This window comes from Carlito syrichta, unplaced genomic scaffold (genome assembly GCF_000164805.1).
Source record: "Carlito syrichta isolate Samal-C Ts95f unplaced genomic scaffold, Tarsius_syrichta-2.0.1 Scaffold305638, whole genome shotgun sequence".
Classification (NCBI taxonomy): Eukaryota; Metazoa; Chordata; class Mammalia; order Primates; family Tarsiidae; genus Carlito; species Carlito syrichta.
In genome coordinates this window covers 615,975-628,553 of record NW_007249734.1, presented here as the reverse complement: position 1 = coordinate 628,553, position 12,579 = coordinate 615,975, and the positions used below count along the sequence as shown (strand labels likewise).

The 12,579-nt window shown below is 33.7% G+C and overlaps 1 protein-coding gene across 1 annotated transcript in view; it reads right to left on the bottom strand.

Annotated features, from left to right (window-relative positions):
- Window positions 1-38: 38 nt before the first annotated feature.
- Window positions 39-12,579, bottom strand: part of LOC103264262 (SEC14 domain and spectrin repeat-containing protein 1-like) — a gene marked incomplete at its 3' end in the record, with an annotated part of 49,342 nt that continues 36,801 nt past the window's right edge. Inside the window, exons 5-9 of the mRNA XM_021714377.1 lie at window positions 7,811-7,924; window positions 6,368-6,465; window positions 3,453-3,508; window positions 261-472; window positions 39-91 (exon numbers count right to left, since the gene is read on the bottom strand). Of these exons, the coding sequence (XP_021570052.1) occupies window positions 39-91; window positions 261-472; window positions 3,453-3,508; window positions 6,368-6,465; window positions 7,811-7,924 (533 nt within the window). The remainder of the gene's footprint in view (window positions 92-260; window positions 473-3,452; window positions 3,509-6,367; window positions 6,466-7,810; window positions 7,925-12,579) is intronic.

The following is a 12,579-nucleotide window of genomic DNA, read 5'->3' as shown; positions in this document are numbered from 1 at the left end:
GCACAGGCCGCCCCCTCCCAAAACCGATAAATACAGACCTCTCTCTTGCCCTCTCTCTCTCACTCCCTTTTCCCACCAGGCGGTTACAGACCTCCTTCCCTCTCCCTGTAGCCGCTGCTCTAATAAATCTCTTGGCCTCAAAGGGTACCGAGTCTCACTGGTGCCATCGTCCTTCAATCAGGAAAAAAATTTGGAATGAAAAAGAGTTAAAAAAAAAAAAAAGAAAAAGAGTTAAAAAAAAATTCAAATCAGACACCTACCTGCATCACCTTCTGCTGAATCTCCTCTAACTGTGTGCGCTTACTACGTTGCCTACAAACTTCTTGGTAGCGGGTATACTGCTCTCTGAGTGAATCTAATAATTTCATAACCTGCGGCTGTGCAAGCAGTTCATCATCCATAGGAGACCAGGAGACTCCTCCATCGGAGCCATTAAATCGACGCTGCTGCAATTCGGATAACAATTCATGCCCTTTAAAAATAAAAGATACTTGTAATTAATATCTATATAGAAATACAATTCTTACTTCCGAACCTTCTCAATTCTAATAATTTATTTTTAAAATCTATCTACCCACCACATCACAAGTATGAAATACAATTTAAAAATATATGTATCACAATAGAAAAATTGCATACGTATATATATTTGCATGTGCATCTACATACTATGCAAACTAGATAGTATATTAAAATTCTATATCATGCATCATAAATATATATAACATACATATGCTTTACCACACATTAAGTATAGCATATATGTGGCTTATATATATTTTTTCTATCAATCATATCCTTGTTATTGGTGGACTCAATACTCAGGATACTTTGGCAACCAATCCTATTTCCCTGTAGAGCAATATTACACTATGGGATCTCTGTTTGATAATATTAATCCAAACAGTATGGTGTAAGATTTCAGTATTAATCCATATTTTCAATCATAGCACTTAAAGAAAAAGTTGCATTTTTGATACAGTGTAACAAATGTGTGATTAAAGAAAGTTTTTATTACGGGTACAAAATAATTTAAATAATCTCTATGAGAATCTTCACACTGTGAATCATAAAAAGTCATTAAATTGTTAGAAATGAATTGAATGTGATCCAGTTACAGCAAACTCATTTAGAAAATCTACTCACACATGAGAAACTAAAATTGTAGATGTACAACATCTAAAGCTACCGGTATTAGATGATTTTAAAAGTAAATAAAGATGTTTTTCCGGGATAAATTTATTCTAATTAATATTCAGGTGCCAAAACAATATACAGATATTTAAATTCTCTTCATCTTTATCCAAAAAGAATCATATATTTAAGTGGCTTTCAATATAGAGAAACCAAACTTATAATGGCTTGGAAATAGTTTCAATTTATAAAAAAAATATCTGGGCCGGGTGCGGTGGCTCACGCCTATAATCCCAGCACTTTGGGAGGCCAAGGTGAAAAGATTGCCTGAGCTCATGGGTTTGAGAACAGCCTGGGCAATGTAGCGAGACCTCATCTCTACAAAAAAATAAAAAAATTAGCCAGGGGTGGTGGCACGGAAGTGTAGTTCCAGCTACTTGGAAGGCTGAGGTAGAAGATCCACCTGAGCCCAGCAGGTCGAGATTGCAGTGGCCGTCAGCATGCCACTGTACTCCAGCCTGGGCAACAGAGTGAGACTCCAACTCAAAAAAAAAAAAAAAAAATCCAAGATTGTTGTAAACCTATCCATTTTATAGTCTTTTCAGTCTCTACTTTAAAAGTTAACAACAAGTTAAATAGGACCTAAAAGCATAAGAAGTTAATTTTTAAAAGACAAATTTTAAAAGCTTCTAAATACAATGACTTGAAAAGCTTTCAAAATATTAAATATATACATGGAATTAAGATTTGCATCTAGAACAGTATTTTTAGTGACAGCCTACTGTAACTTCAAAATACATAATAATTCAAAAACTTTAAGTATCTCTTTGTTCTCTAAGGAAATAAGATATATATCATACTAGAAAAACTTAGGAAACTGAGTCAGTATAATAAAGATATTTGTCATTGATTTCTTTATTTTTCATTATATTTTATAACTGGAAAAACACTTGTTTTAAAGATTTGTGCAAAGTCTACTTTTTATATATTCATAAAAACCACTACTGTCAGAAGACATTTAGTTTTTCTACCTTAGCGATTGTTACTCTTAACATCTTCCTTTGGATACCATTTCCATTAGAGAAGCAGCACAACACAATGAGTTCAAATATCATACTTTGAAACCAAACTGCCTGAGTTCAAATCCCAACTCTAGCATTTACTAGCTGTATATACTTCATTAAGTACTTAATCTTTTTGTACTTCAGTTTCACGCTTAAAATTGGAATGATACTAGCACTTACTTCTCAGGACTATGGTGGAGAAAAAATAAGTCAACATACGTAAAGTGCTTAGAACAGTGCCTGATACACCTAGGATTAGAATTATAAATTATTATTAGAAAAAATGGACCAGAAATAAAATTAAGGAATTTCCAGTGGTAGGAATTCCAATTTGTTCTCCTGGAATTTGTGAAACACTATTGAAGATATTTGGGTTGGAATATACATATCAGGCAGTACTGAACACTCACTATGTGAAGGCAACTGCAAGGCGCTAAGTGTTTTTACACAGGTGATGTGTTTTTACATAGCTAGTGGCTTTAGATTTAGACCTGTTTTGAGCCACGATGATAGAGTTGAATAGTAACTTGATCTTAAGCAAGTTATTTTTTATAATTTCTAAGCTTTGTCTTCCTCAAGTATAAAATGGAGAAACTAATATTAATTCTTTCAAAGGGCTGTTAGGAGAATGAAACATTAAAATAAATAAAAATACAATGCCTGGCCGGGCACAGTGGCTCAAGCTTGTAATCCTAGCACTTTGAGAGGCCAAGGCATGAGGATTGCCTGAGCCCATTGGTTCGTGACCAGTCTGGGCAACTTGGTGAGACCTCGATTTTACAATAAATTAAAAAAAATTAGCCAGGTGTGGTGGCGTGCACCTGTAGTTCCCACTACTGGGAAGCCTGAGGCGGAAGGATTGCCTGAATCCAGCAGGTCGACACTGGGGTGGCTGTGAGTGTGCATACCACTGCACTCCAGCCTAGGTGATGGAGTGAGACTCCAACTCAAAAAAAGAAAAAAAAATCACAATGCCTGGCACATAATGAGTTCAATATTTCTTGTAACAAACCACTGAAATAGAAATTTTTATCTCCATTTTACAGATACGAAAATAAATACAAATATTTCAAGAGAGAGATACAAACATACTGTAAGGCTAAACTACAAAGCAGTTTGAAAACTTTTTCCCTTGATATCCTTGCACATGTACTATGCCATATACATCCTAAATTAATGTTTATTTCATGAACCAATCAATCCAGCTGGTTTACTGGATTATGATCAACAATAAATGTATATTTTTCATCTTACCTGTCTGAAGAACTGTTTCAGGGTCAACCGATGGAAGAAAGTTTAAATCCACAGACCTGACAAATACCAAAACAGTAATTTTTATTTTTAATTACTCTAATTTTTTATTTTTCGGCGAAGAAAGAAAAGCTAATTTAAAAGTAAATTAGAGAGAGAAGGAGAAGGGAGAGAGAAGATTCACCTTCCCAAGGTGGGGGAGGAGGCCAAAGCCAGGAAGCATGGCAACAGCAAGAGCAAGGCAATGGTCCAAAACAGTAATTTTTAAAAACTATATCTACATCGGTATAACATAATGAAAAAAGGGGCACAAGTATGGAAATCTGAAGCACAGTATCCCACCATGCATATAATTTCTCTCAAGACCATTAGAGAAAATTAAATACTAGCAGCCACAGAAATACCAATGTAATAAATCACAAAATATACTAGTTGGAAAAATATAGTTTGTTGTTATTAATTATAGCATTATTTCAAATATATCCACTTAGTGGAAGAAATCCACTTAGTATTTATCCACTGAATATTTATTTCAAAATGAAATTTGTAATTATATAGTAACCTAGAAATGTAACATTAAAAATTCATGCAGCTATCCTCCAACCAAAATTTTTGCTGATCTAAAGTAACCTTTGATAGCTGTAAATATTCTCTCTGATATTCCAGATCTGTAGGTGTGTGTGTGTGTGTGTGTGTGTGTGTGTGTGTGTGTGTGTGTGTGTTTCCGTGGGGACAAACCAAATCCAAGGACCATGCTGCTGTAACTGATTGGTTTTGTGCTAAATTTTTCACTTTCTGTCAATTGATCTAGGTCATCATGTCTTGAGTAGTTAGATGCTTCCTGAGAGTTGACATAAAGAAAGTTGATGAAAATTTGCAAAAGGAGGGACTTTATTATCTGACATTTAAGAGAAACTAAGCAACAACCATTGAGTTTCTTGAGGAGGGGTTGGTAAACACAAGATTTTACTTGAAACTTTATGTAGTCATGTAAGCCAGAGATTCCAGAAGTGTTTCCCCAAACATTGAACAAGATACACCTTAAGGAAGCAATTAAACAGGCTTCTATGCTACAGTGCTTCTTCAGACCCTGAAATCTGTCACGTTCACAATCACTCTCAGAGGGAAACACAGTCAACAGCATTAAACTCTTTGACCATGAACTCATTTTCTTTTTTTCTTTTATTGAACTGGAGTTGCCCAAGCTGGAGTGCAGGGTACGCTCATGGCCACCCCAATGTTGACCTGATGGGCTCAGACGATCATTCTGCCTCAGCCTTCCAAGTAGCCTGAACTACAGGTGCAAGCTACCACACACGGCTAATTTTTTGATGTATTATGGAGATGAGGTTTCGACAAGTTGCCCAGGCCGTTTTCAAACCCATGGGCTCAGACAATCCCCTCACCTCGGCCTCCCAAAGTGCTAGGATTACAGGTGTGAGCCACCATACCCGGCTATGAACTCATTTTCTACAGGCTTTCTTTCTCTTAGGATGTCTTTCCTCAGGAACATAACAAGGAAACATCAAACTTACTCTGAGGAACTAATGGGAAAGCAAAGAAGTTCAGCTAATTGTGACATTTTCAATTCCTAAACCATAGCATATATGTGTGTGATATCTGTATACATACACACAATCACATATTTATATATAGGCAAAAACTTATTTTACATTTTTATATGGCATCTATAGCATAGGAATGTTCCTAACTACTTGTGGCAAATTTAACTAGATTTACACTGAAACCACTATTTTCACATTTTGACTTTGTTTTCATCAAGACTTGGTATTAAAACTATGATCGTCTTACATCCCTCTTACTTTGGATTGTCAAAGTCAGATCCAAAGCCTATTTTGTGATGGGTGATTTTTTGGGCCCACACAGTGCTGAGTGTTCAGTAGTTTTTGATGAAAAAGTGGCTACTCTCCCTATTTACTTGATCTTTCCCTGAGAAACTCTTTTTTGTTTACTCAGATGAAAAATTCCTCAAAGGAAATGTTTTGCCAACATGGAAGAAATGAAACAAAAAATGGCAGAACCACTAAAAGTCATCAAAATTGACGAGCTCAAACACTGTTTTGAAGTGGAAAAGGTGTCTCAATAGGTATACTGCATCAAACAGAGTACTTTGAAGGTGACTGAAGTTCAACCATGTAAGAATAAATACAAAAGTTTTAAATAAATTCCATTTTTTGTGTGTGTCCCCTCTTATATTGATTCTTCCAAATTTCCTAATGAAAAATTTCTGTTCTAGTGACCAGCAATAATCAAAAGACTAGAAAAGTTAGTTTGTTTCCTAAGGTGCTTTTTAACTTAAGGAGAGGGACTTAGTTTACCAACAGAAAAATAAAAGCTGACAAGGTTGTAAAGTTCAATGGAAATCTGTTAAAATAATAAACCTAGATAGTTACATTTACACAATACAGCCCAAATGTTACTTCATCTTGTGTCACAAAACACTAAATTCCCTAAGTTGAACTCATGAATATCATATATTTTACAAGGACAGAAGTTCTACAAGCTAGACATTTAAGTGCTAATGTATTTAAATAAGGTTATAATAATTTTATTTCAATCTGCAACCTCTTTTATGTTCTTTACCAGTAAAGAATATAACACTAAGAAAGTAGAAAATTATTTCATTTTGAAAATGTGTTCTTGCAACTGAACATTTTACATAGTGTCAGAAAAGTAAATACATTACTAGTCATAAAAAATGGCTTTTGTAAAGAAACTTTGATTTAAATAAATATGTTTTACATGTAAAGCAAATTCTCATGAATAATGTATGTCAATTTTATTAGAATAGAGTCTTGTTTACTGTAGTTCTTTTGGCTTTCATTAACAACAGAGGTATATTTTATCAGATTAATCATAGTTTTGCAAGGATATAATTGCCATCACGAGTCACTTACCTTTCTTTCTCTTGCTGATTTCCTTTATCACTGCCATTGTTAATCAAGGCAAGCTCATCTAATAGTGATGTAGATTCCTTTGTAAACTTCTCAAAAACCTACAACATAAGATTTTGTTAACATACTTAGAATCGTCTTAAGCATTACTAAGTAATAAGGACTGTCAGTTAAGAGCAACAGAATTAGCCAGCCAGGATTCCCTTTCCTTCCCCTGAAGTCATTTAGTGCAATTCAACCACCAGAGCACAACAATGCACACAAGAGAAGACAAAACCACTTCCTAAAACAATGAATAGTTAGTTTTATATAAGAAATTGTAAAATTTTAAACACATTAGAAATTATTTGTATTCTCCATTCAGACAAGTTTATTTTTATTCCTGTGTTTCTTTGAGAAACATTTGCACTGGTAACAGTTGTAACTATATAAATGTTGTTTAGACAAGTTCTAAGCCTACAATAACGGTTATAGAACATTTCATTATGTTATTCTACACCAAGACATGTTGGCTACATGTAACAGTTAAGTTATATATACAAGTATGTAGATTAAGCAAATTAGGTATAATTTTAATATGATTTCTTCAAATATTTTTAAAAAGAGATTTGGGCAAGCCTGTTTAAACTACTTGTGGTAAATTTAGATTTACATTCAAACCACTATTTTCACAGACAAGTAGACAATCATTTGTCTGATATCACTTTATAAATATAGTGAAAATAGAAATGGTTATCCTTCCAGAGATAACCAAAAGTCCACTATTCCCCAATAAAACTAACATATAAGTTAAACTGCATTAATCTGAACTCTGTGCTTTTAGTAATTCAATATAAAAATAATTCAAATTTTACAGGGTAGTAGGTTCCAGAAATCTGTTCCAGAAATATGTGTCAGAAGACACATATTCAGAAATGAAAATGTTTAATCTCTCAAAGTGCACTTTAAATTGATAATTCAAACTGAGGTTTGAATATCCTCTGAAAATGGTATCAATTAGATCACCTCTTAAGAGATTATATTACTCTGTTTTTCTACTTTAAAAATGTACAACTCCTACTAATGCTACTAACAACAACAATAATAGCTAACATTTATGTAGTGCTACTATGTCATGTAAGGTGGTATTCTGCTTTATATGTATATTCATTTCATTTTACCCATGATCCCACAAGGTAGATACTATTATTTTTATTACTTCCATATTAGAGATGTGAAAACCAAGATAAGGAAAGACAAAATACATTTCTGAAGGCCACAAACCTAGCAACTGGTATCAGGATTCTAATTAAGTTAGTATGACTCCACAGCATCTGTCCACAAACGTTATGCTATGTATTATTATTTCCCCATTTTTGTAAAAAAGAAAAGAATCTACATTTTTAGTTGATTAAAATTATAACATTATATGTGCGATAACATTTTATCTCATTGTAATATACCAACCAGCCTCTTATTTAACCAGTCCATGTGATCGTAGGTGAGACTCCCACCAAAATCTTCTGTTAATTGGCATGGTTCTATGTAACGAGTCAATTTATTGGCAGACACTAAAATAACCTATAAAGAGAAAAAGAAAACATTTAGCAAACCACTGTTAAAGTTCATGAACGCAACGAGGAGGTAAAATTAGGTTAAAATATGCAATATTGTTTCCAACATGATGATACAGTATCATTTATTTAAAATAACAATAGCAGTTCAATATGTCAAAGACATCTGCTAAAAATAATCTATCAACAACTTTTTATAATACTATATTTTAAAAAATAAGACACCAGCAGCTCAGTTAAAATATTTTCAAAAAATATTTTATCAATATTAACAATTTCTTGGTAATAAAAATCAATTCTGTCACACAATTATGCCATGAGCAAATAATTTTCACATCACCTTAAAATTAGCTAGGTATACTAAAATAATAAGCTCGATCAATAAAAAATCTGGCAGCAAAAAAATTTATACACTTTAATGTTTTTCTAATGTTATAAGAACAAAACAAGTCCTCAAGTTGTAGTGTATAACTCTAGATAACATATGTCAATAATTTGAAAATCAGAACTAAAAATTGAGGAAGTCAGAGAACTCATAAACTTAAAACTTACATATTAAAAGAATACTCTTTAACCTATAAACATTGAAATATTTCAAATACAAATTAAGTACCTAAGAGACCACCATAGAAAGAAATACAACTTCAATGAAGATACACATAAATATAAAAGAAAATATATCTGTAGGAAAAAGACATTCAAATGGTAGTGCTAATGCAAAATGATATATGGCAATTTGAAATTTGAATTTACCAAAAATGACTTGATAAGAAAAAGAATGTGTCTGGCTGGAAAGAGCATTCATTCCCACCCTAATGACAACAAAATCCAGATAATCTGAACACTGCAACTTTGGGGAACTCCTAAGAGAGCTGAGGTCACAGGAAAACCAACTAGTCTAAAGTTGAAGAAAAGCCAGGCACCATAGAAAGAATAGTGAAAGGAGTACTGCAGAGCACAGGAACACAGTTTTTGAAACTCTTGCAGAAGTCCTCAAACTTTTAAAACAGGGGGCCAGTTCACTGTCCCTCAGACCGTTGGAGGGGCGGACTACAGTTAAAAAAAAAAAAAAACTTAAGGAGGACCTGTGAAAGAATTATCAGAAAAAGAACTAAGAAAAAAGAAAAACTTAGTAACAGATCCAATAATGCAAAACTAGGTATATCCATGCTATAAATGAAGTTATAAACAATAAATGGGGAGAAATTACCAAGATTCCTTTGCTAAAAGACAGAAAAAAAAATCATTCTCAGAAGATTGCAAAACATTATATAAGAAATACATAAACCTATTGGAGAATAGTTTTATTTAGGAGAGTCTATCAGATTTATTTAGGAGACTATCAAATTAGAGCTTACAAATTACTATTTATGCCAAATTTATTTATATTTATATCAAATTTTATTTAGGAGACTCTATCAAATTAGAACTTACAAATTGCTATTTATAACGATACACGAAATGGAAAATAATAACCTTAAGTATTTCTATGAGGAAAGAAAAGGTCGTGAATAATGTGGAGGCACATAAAGCCCGACTAGGCCAGCACCAATTGGGTAAGCTAACAGTGCTGAGGACATCTCAGAATGAGAATTGTAAAAGCTGAACGGCCAGCTGTAAAACGTTTGATGCTGGCCATGAGGAACAAAGAACAGTCAACTGTTACTGTCAAAGAAACAAAACCCCACAGCTGACCAGCAGCTTTACAAACCTCCAGTTGGCCCATAAGTAGCCAATCAAGGTCAGATATCAACCCCTCAGAACTGCCTCATTTGCGTGCTAGGAACTCAGATGTAAGATGGGACTCCAAAAACTCACCCTAACCATAGAGAGTCAAATACCACTGGGAAGACCCTCAGGCCACTGCCTCTTTGCTGACAGCAGACATTCTTGCTCCTGTTCTGCCTGTTGTGCCCTTTACAAGGTATCTTCCTGGAAGTAAATCAAGCTTTCTTAATTAAGATCTGTCCTGGTGAATGCCTTTGCGCTTGCGGCTTCGCCTACACAGCCGGTCGCACATGGAAAATAATGAGACAAGTAACTCCCCTAAGAAGTTAGAGGAGGAAAAAAATACATAAATCCAAAGAAAACAGAAGAAATGGGGAGAGATAGATAAATTAATTAAATATAAAGATATTATAGAGTCTCAAAAAGCCAAAATGTTTTTCTTCCAAAGACTAATGAGATCAACAAACTTCTGATAAAATAAAGCAAAAAGAAAAACAAGATACAAATAAGTAATGGCAAGAATGAAAATGAGAATACAACTTCATTGACAGCAGTGGTTTAAACAATAATAAAGATACAGGACAATTTTGTGCCAGCACTATACAAATTTATAAGAAACAGACATATTCCTACTTAAAAAGTATAATTTATCAAAACTGATATGAGAAAAAAACAAGTATCTATAAACAATGATATAAAACAATACCATCACACTTGTAGGAATCATGCTGTTAGTGATTGGTTTAGTACTACTATTCTGAGGTCACTAGATGAGGAACAAGCTGAATGAGTGAGATGGAGTATCATAATTCTGCCATCCCCAGCATCCTTAAGAAAATGGGATTTTTGATAACAGAGAAAGGAAGACATGTAGTAGGGAAAAAATTAACCTTATGGTGCTAAATTAAAATTGGAAGTAATTATAAGAAAGATATTGGCAGTAGTGGCAAACTGCTAGGGAAGCGGAGAGGTAGGATTGGCAGTTGAGGGAAACTGCCAGAGGAGGGAGGGGCACACCTCATCAACGAGGGCATCTGCATACTGAACATTTGTATACCTAACCCTGAATTGTACCCCACATCTTTAAAATTAAAAAAAAATTTTAATTAAAAAAATAAAAATAAATAAATTGGAAGTATTAGTTTAAACTCCATGACGTGTTTCACCTTAAATAAAAAATATACACTCACATGGATGTATATTTTCTAGCTCCATCCAATGAAAGGATTAAAAATAACGACAAATCCCAAAGAAATGTATACCCCTGGCATCCAAATTGTAACCTCCACATATCATTTCTCATTAAAAGTAACTGAAGAAATGGGGAAATACACAAGATGAACTTGGAACGTCTCATCCATATATCACAAAAACTATCAAACACCACTATGGTTGTTACAAAAGAACCTGAAAAGGCTTTGACTGGCCGGAAATACGACAACTTACACATCAGTATGAATAATAAATGCCATGAACTGAGACAATAAATACATTTAAATTAACAAGTTCATAATGATACAAAAAAAATAATCACCACTGGACTAAGCTAGGGAACAAACTTACTATATTGACAAATGAATAAAGAAAAACAAGCATTTATTTCACCTTTCATATACAAATTGTTTCATTGAATAGACAAATAATCAGAGGGTAAGTTTCTCATTGTAAAAGGATTCCAGCTAGTAAATGAAGAAGGAATAATAGAACTAAATTATCATTTTACAATTTTTAATGAACTAAAGGACTAGATGCTGAATATCAATGGCTGTTAACATCACAAAAAAGACAACTATTACAAGTTTCATGATCAGGGAACACAGCACCATCTATGTATAACCTACGAAAAGAAAATCAACATTGAATCTAATCACTGATCTAGATCCAGCTGTCAATTTATGGAAATACAGAGTTTCAAGAAAGCAGAAGAACATGTTAAACTATACCACAGGGATGCTCACTGAAATATGCAGACTATTGGAAGCTCCATAGTTTCAAGGAAAAAAAAAGTGTAAGTAAAGAGAAAAAAACTAAAGATTAAAAAGTTATATTTAGGCTGGGCGCAGTGGCTCATGCCTATAATCCCAGAACTTTGGAAGGCCGAGGTGAGAGGATTGCCTGAGCTCATGGGTTCGAGACCAGCCTGGGTAACTTGGCGAGATCTCATCTCTACGATAAATCAAGAAAAATTAGCTAGGTGTGGCGGCACACGCCTATAGTTCCAGCTATTTGGAAGGCTGAGGCAGAAGGATTGCCGGAGCCCAGCAGGTCATGGCTGCAGAGGTCATGAGTATGCCACTGTATTCCAGCCTGGGCAACAGAGTGAGACTCCAACTTAAAAAAAAAAAAAGCTGTATTTAGTGGACAAATATAGAAGTCCATGACCAATAATAAAATTATACATTCTTTTCAAGTAAATATGAAGTATTTAAAAACTTGACTGTGTATTAGACCATAAAGAAAGTCTAGGTAAATTTCAAAGGAACTAATTAATATAAGTATCATCACAATAAAATTAAGCTAGAAATCAATAATCAATCAAATTAGCAATCATTAAAATATTTTTAAACTATATCCACTTAGAAAGGCATCTCAATTAATGTGCAGACATTATTTGGATCTTGATACACATCAATCAATATGTGTGTGTATAACATATATAAATTATGAATAAATTTTAAAATACATTATTTTTATATGCTATTTATATATAAACCAACATAACTTTATAACATTTATCAAATAATTAGAAATTTGAAACCAACTGGCTTTTTGACATTAAAAAATTATTTCTTTTTTTTTTTAGTAGGGATCAGGTCTCACCATGTTTCCCAGGCTGGTCTCAAACCTGTAGGCTGAGTCAATTCTCTCGCCTCTGCCTCACAAAGTGCTGGGATTACAGGCACGAGCCACTATGTGTGGCTAGGAATTATTTCT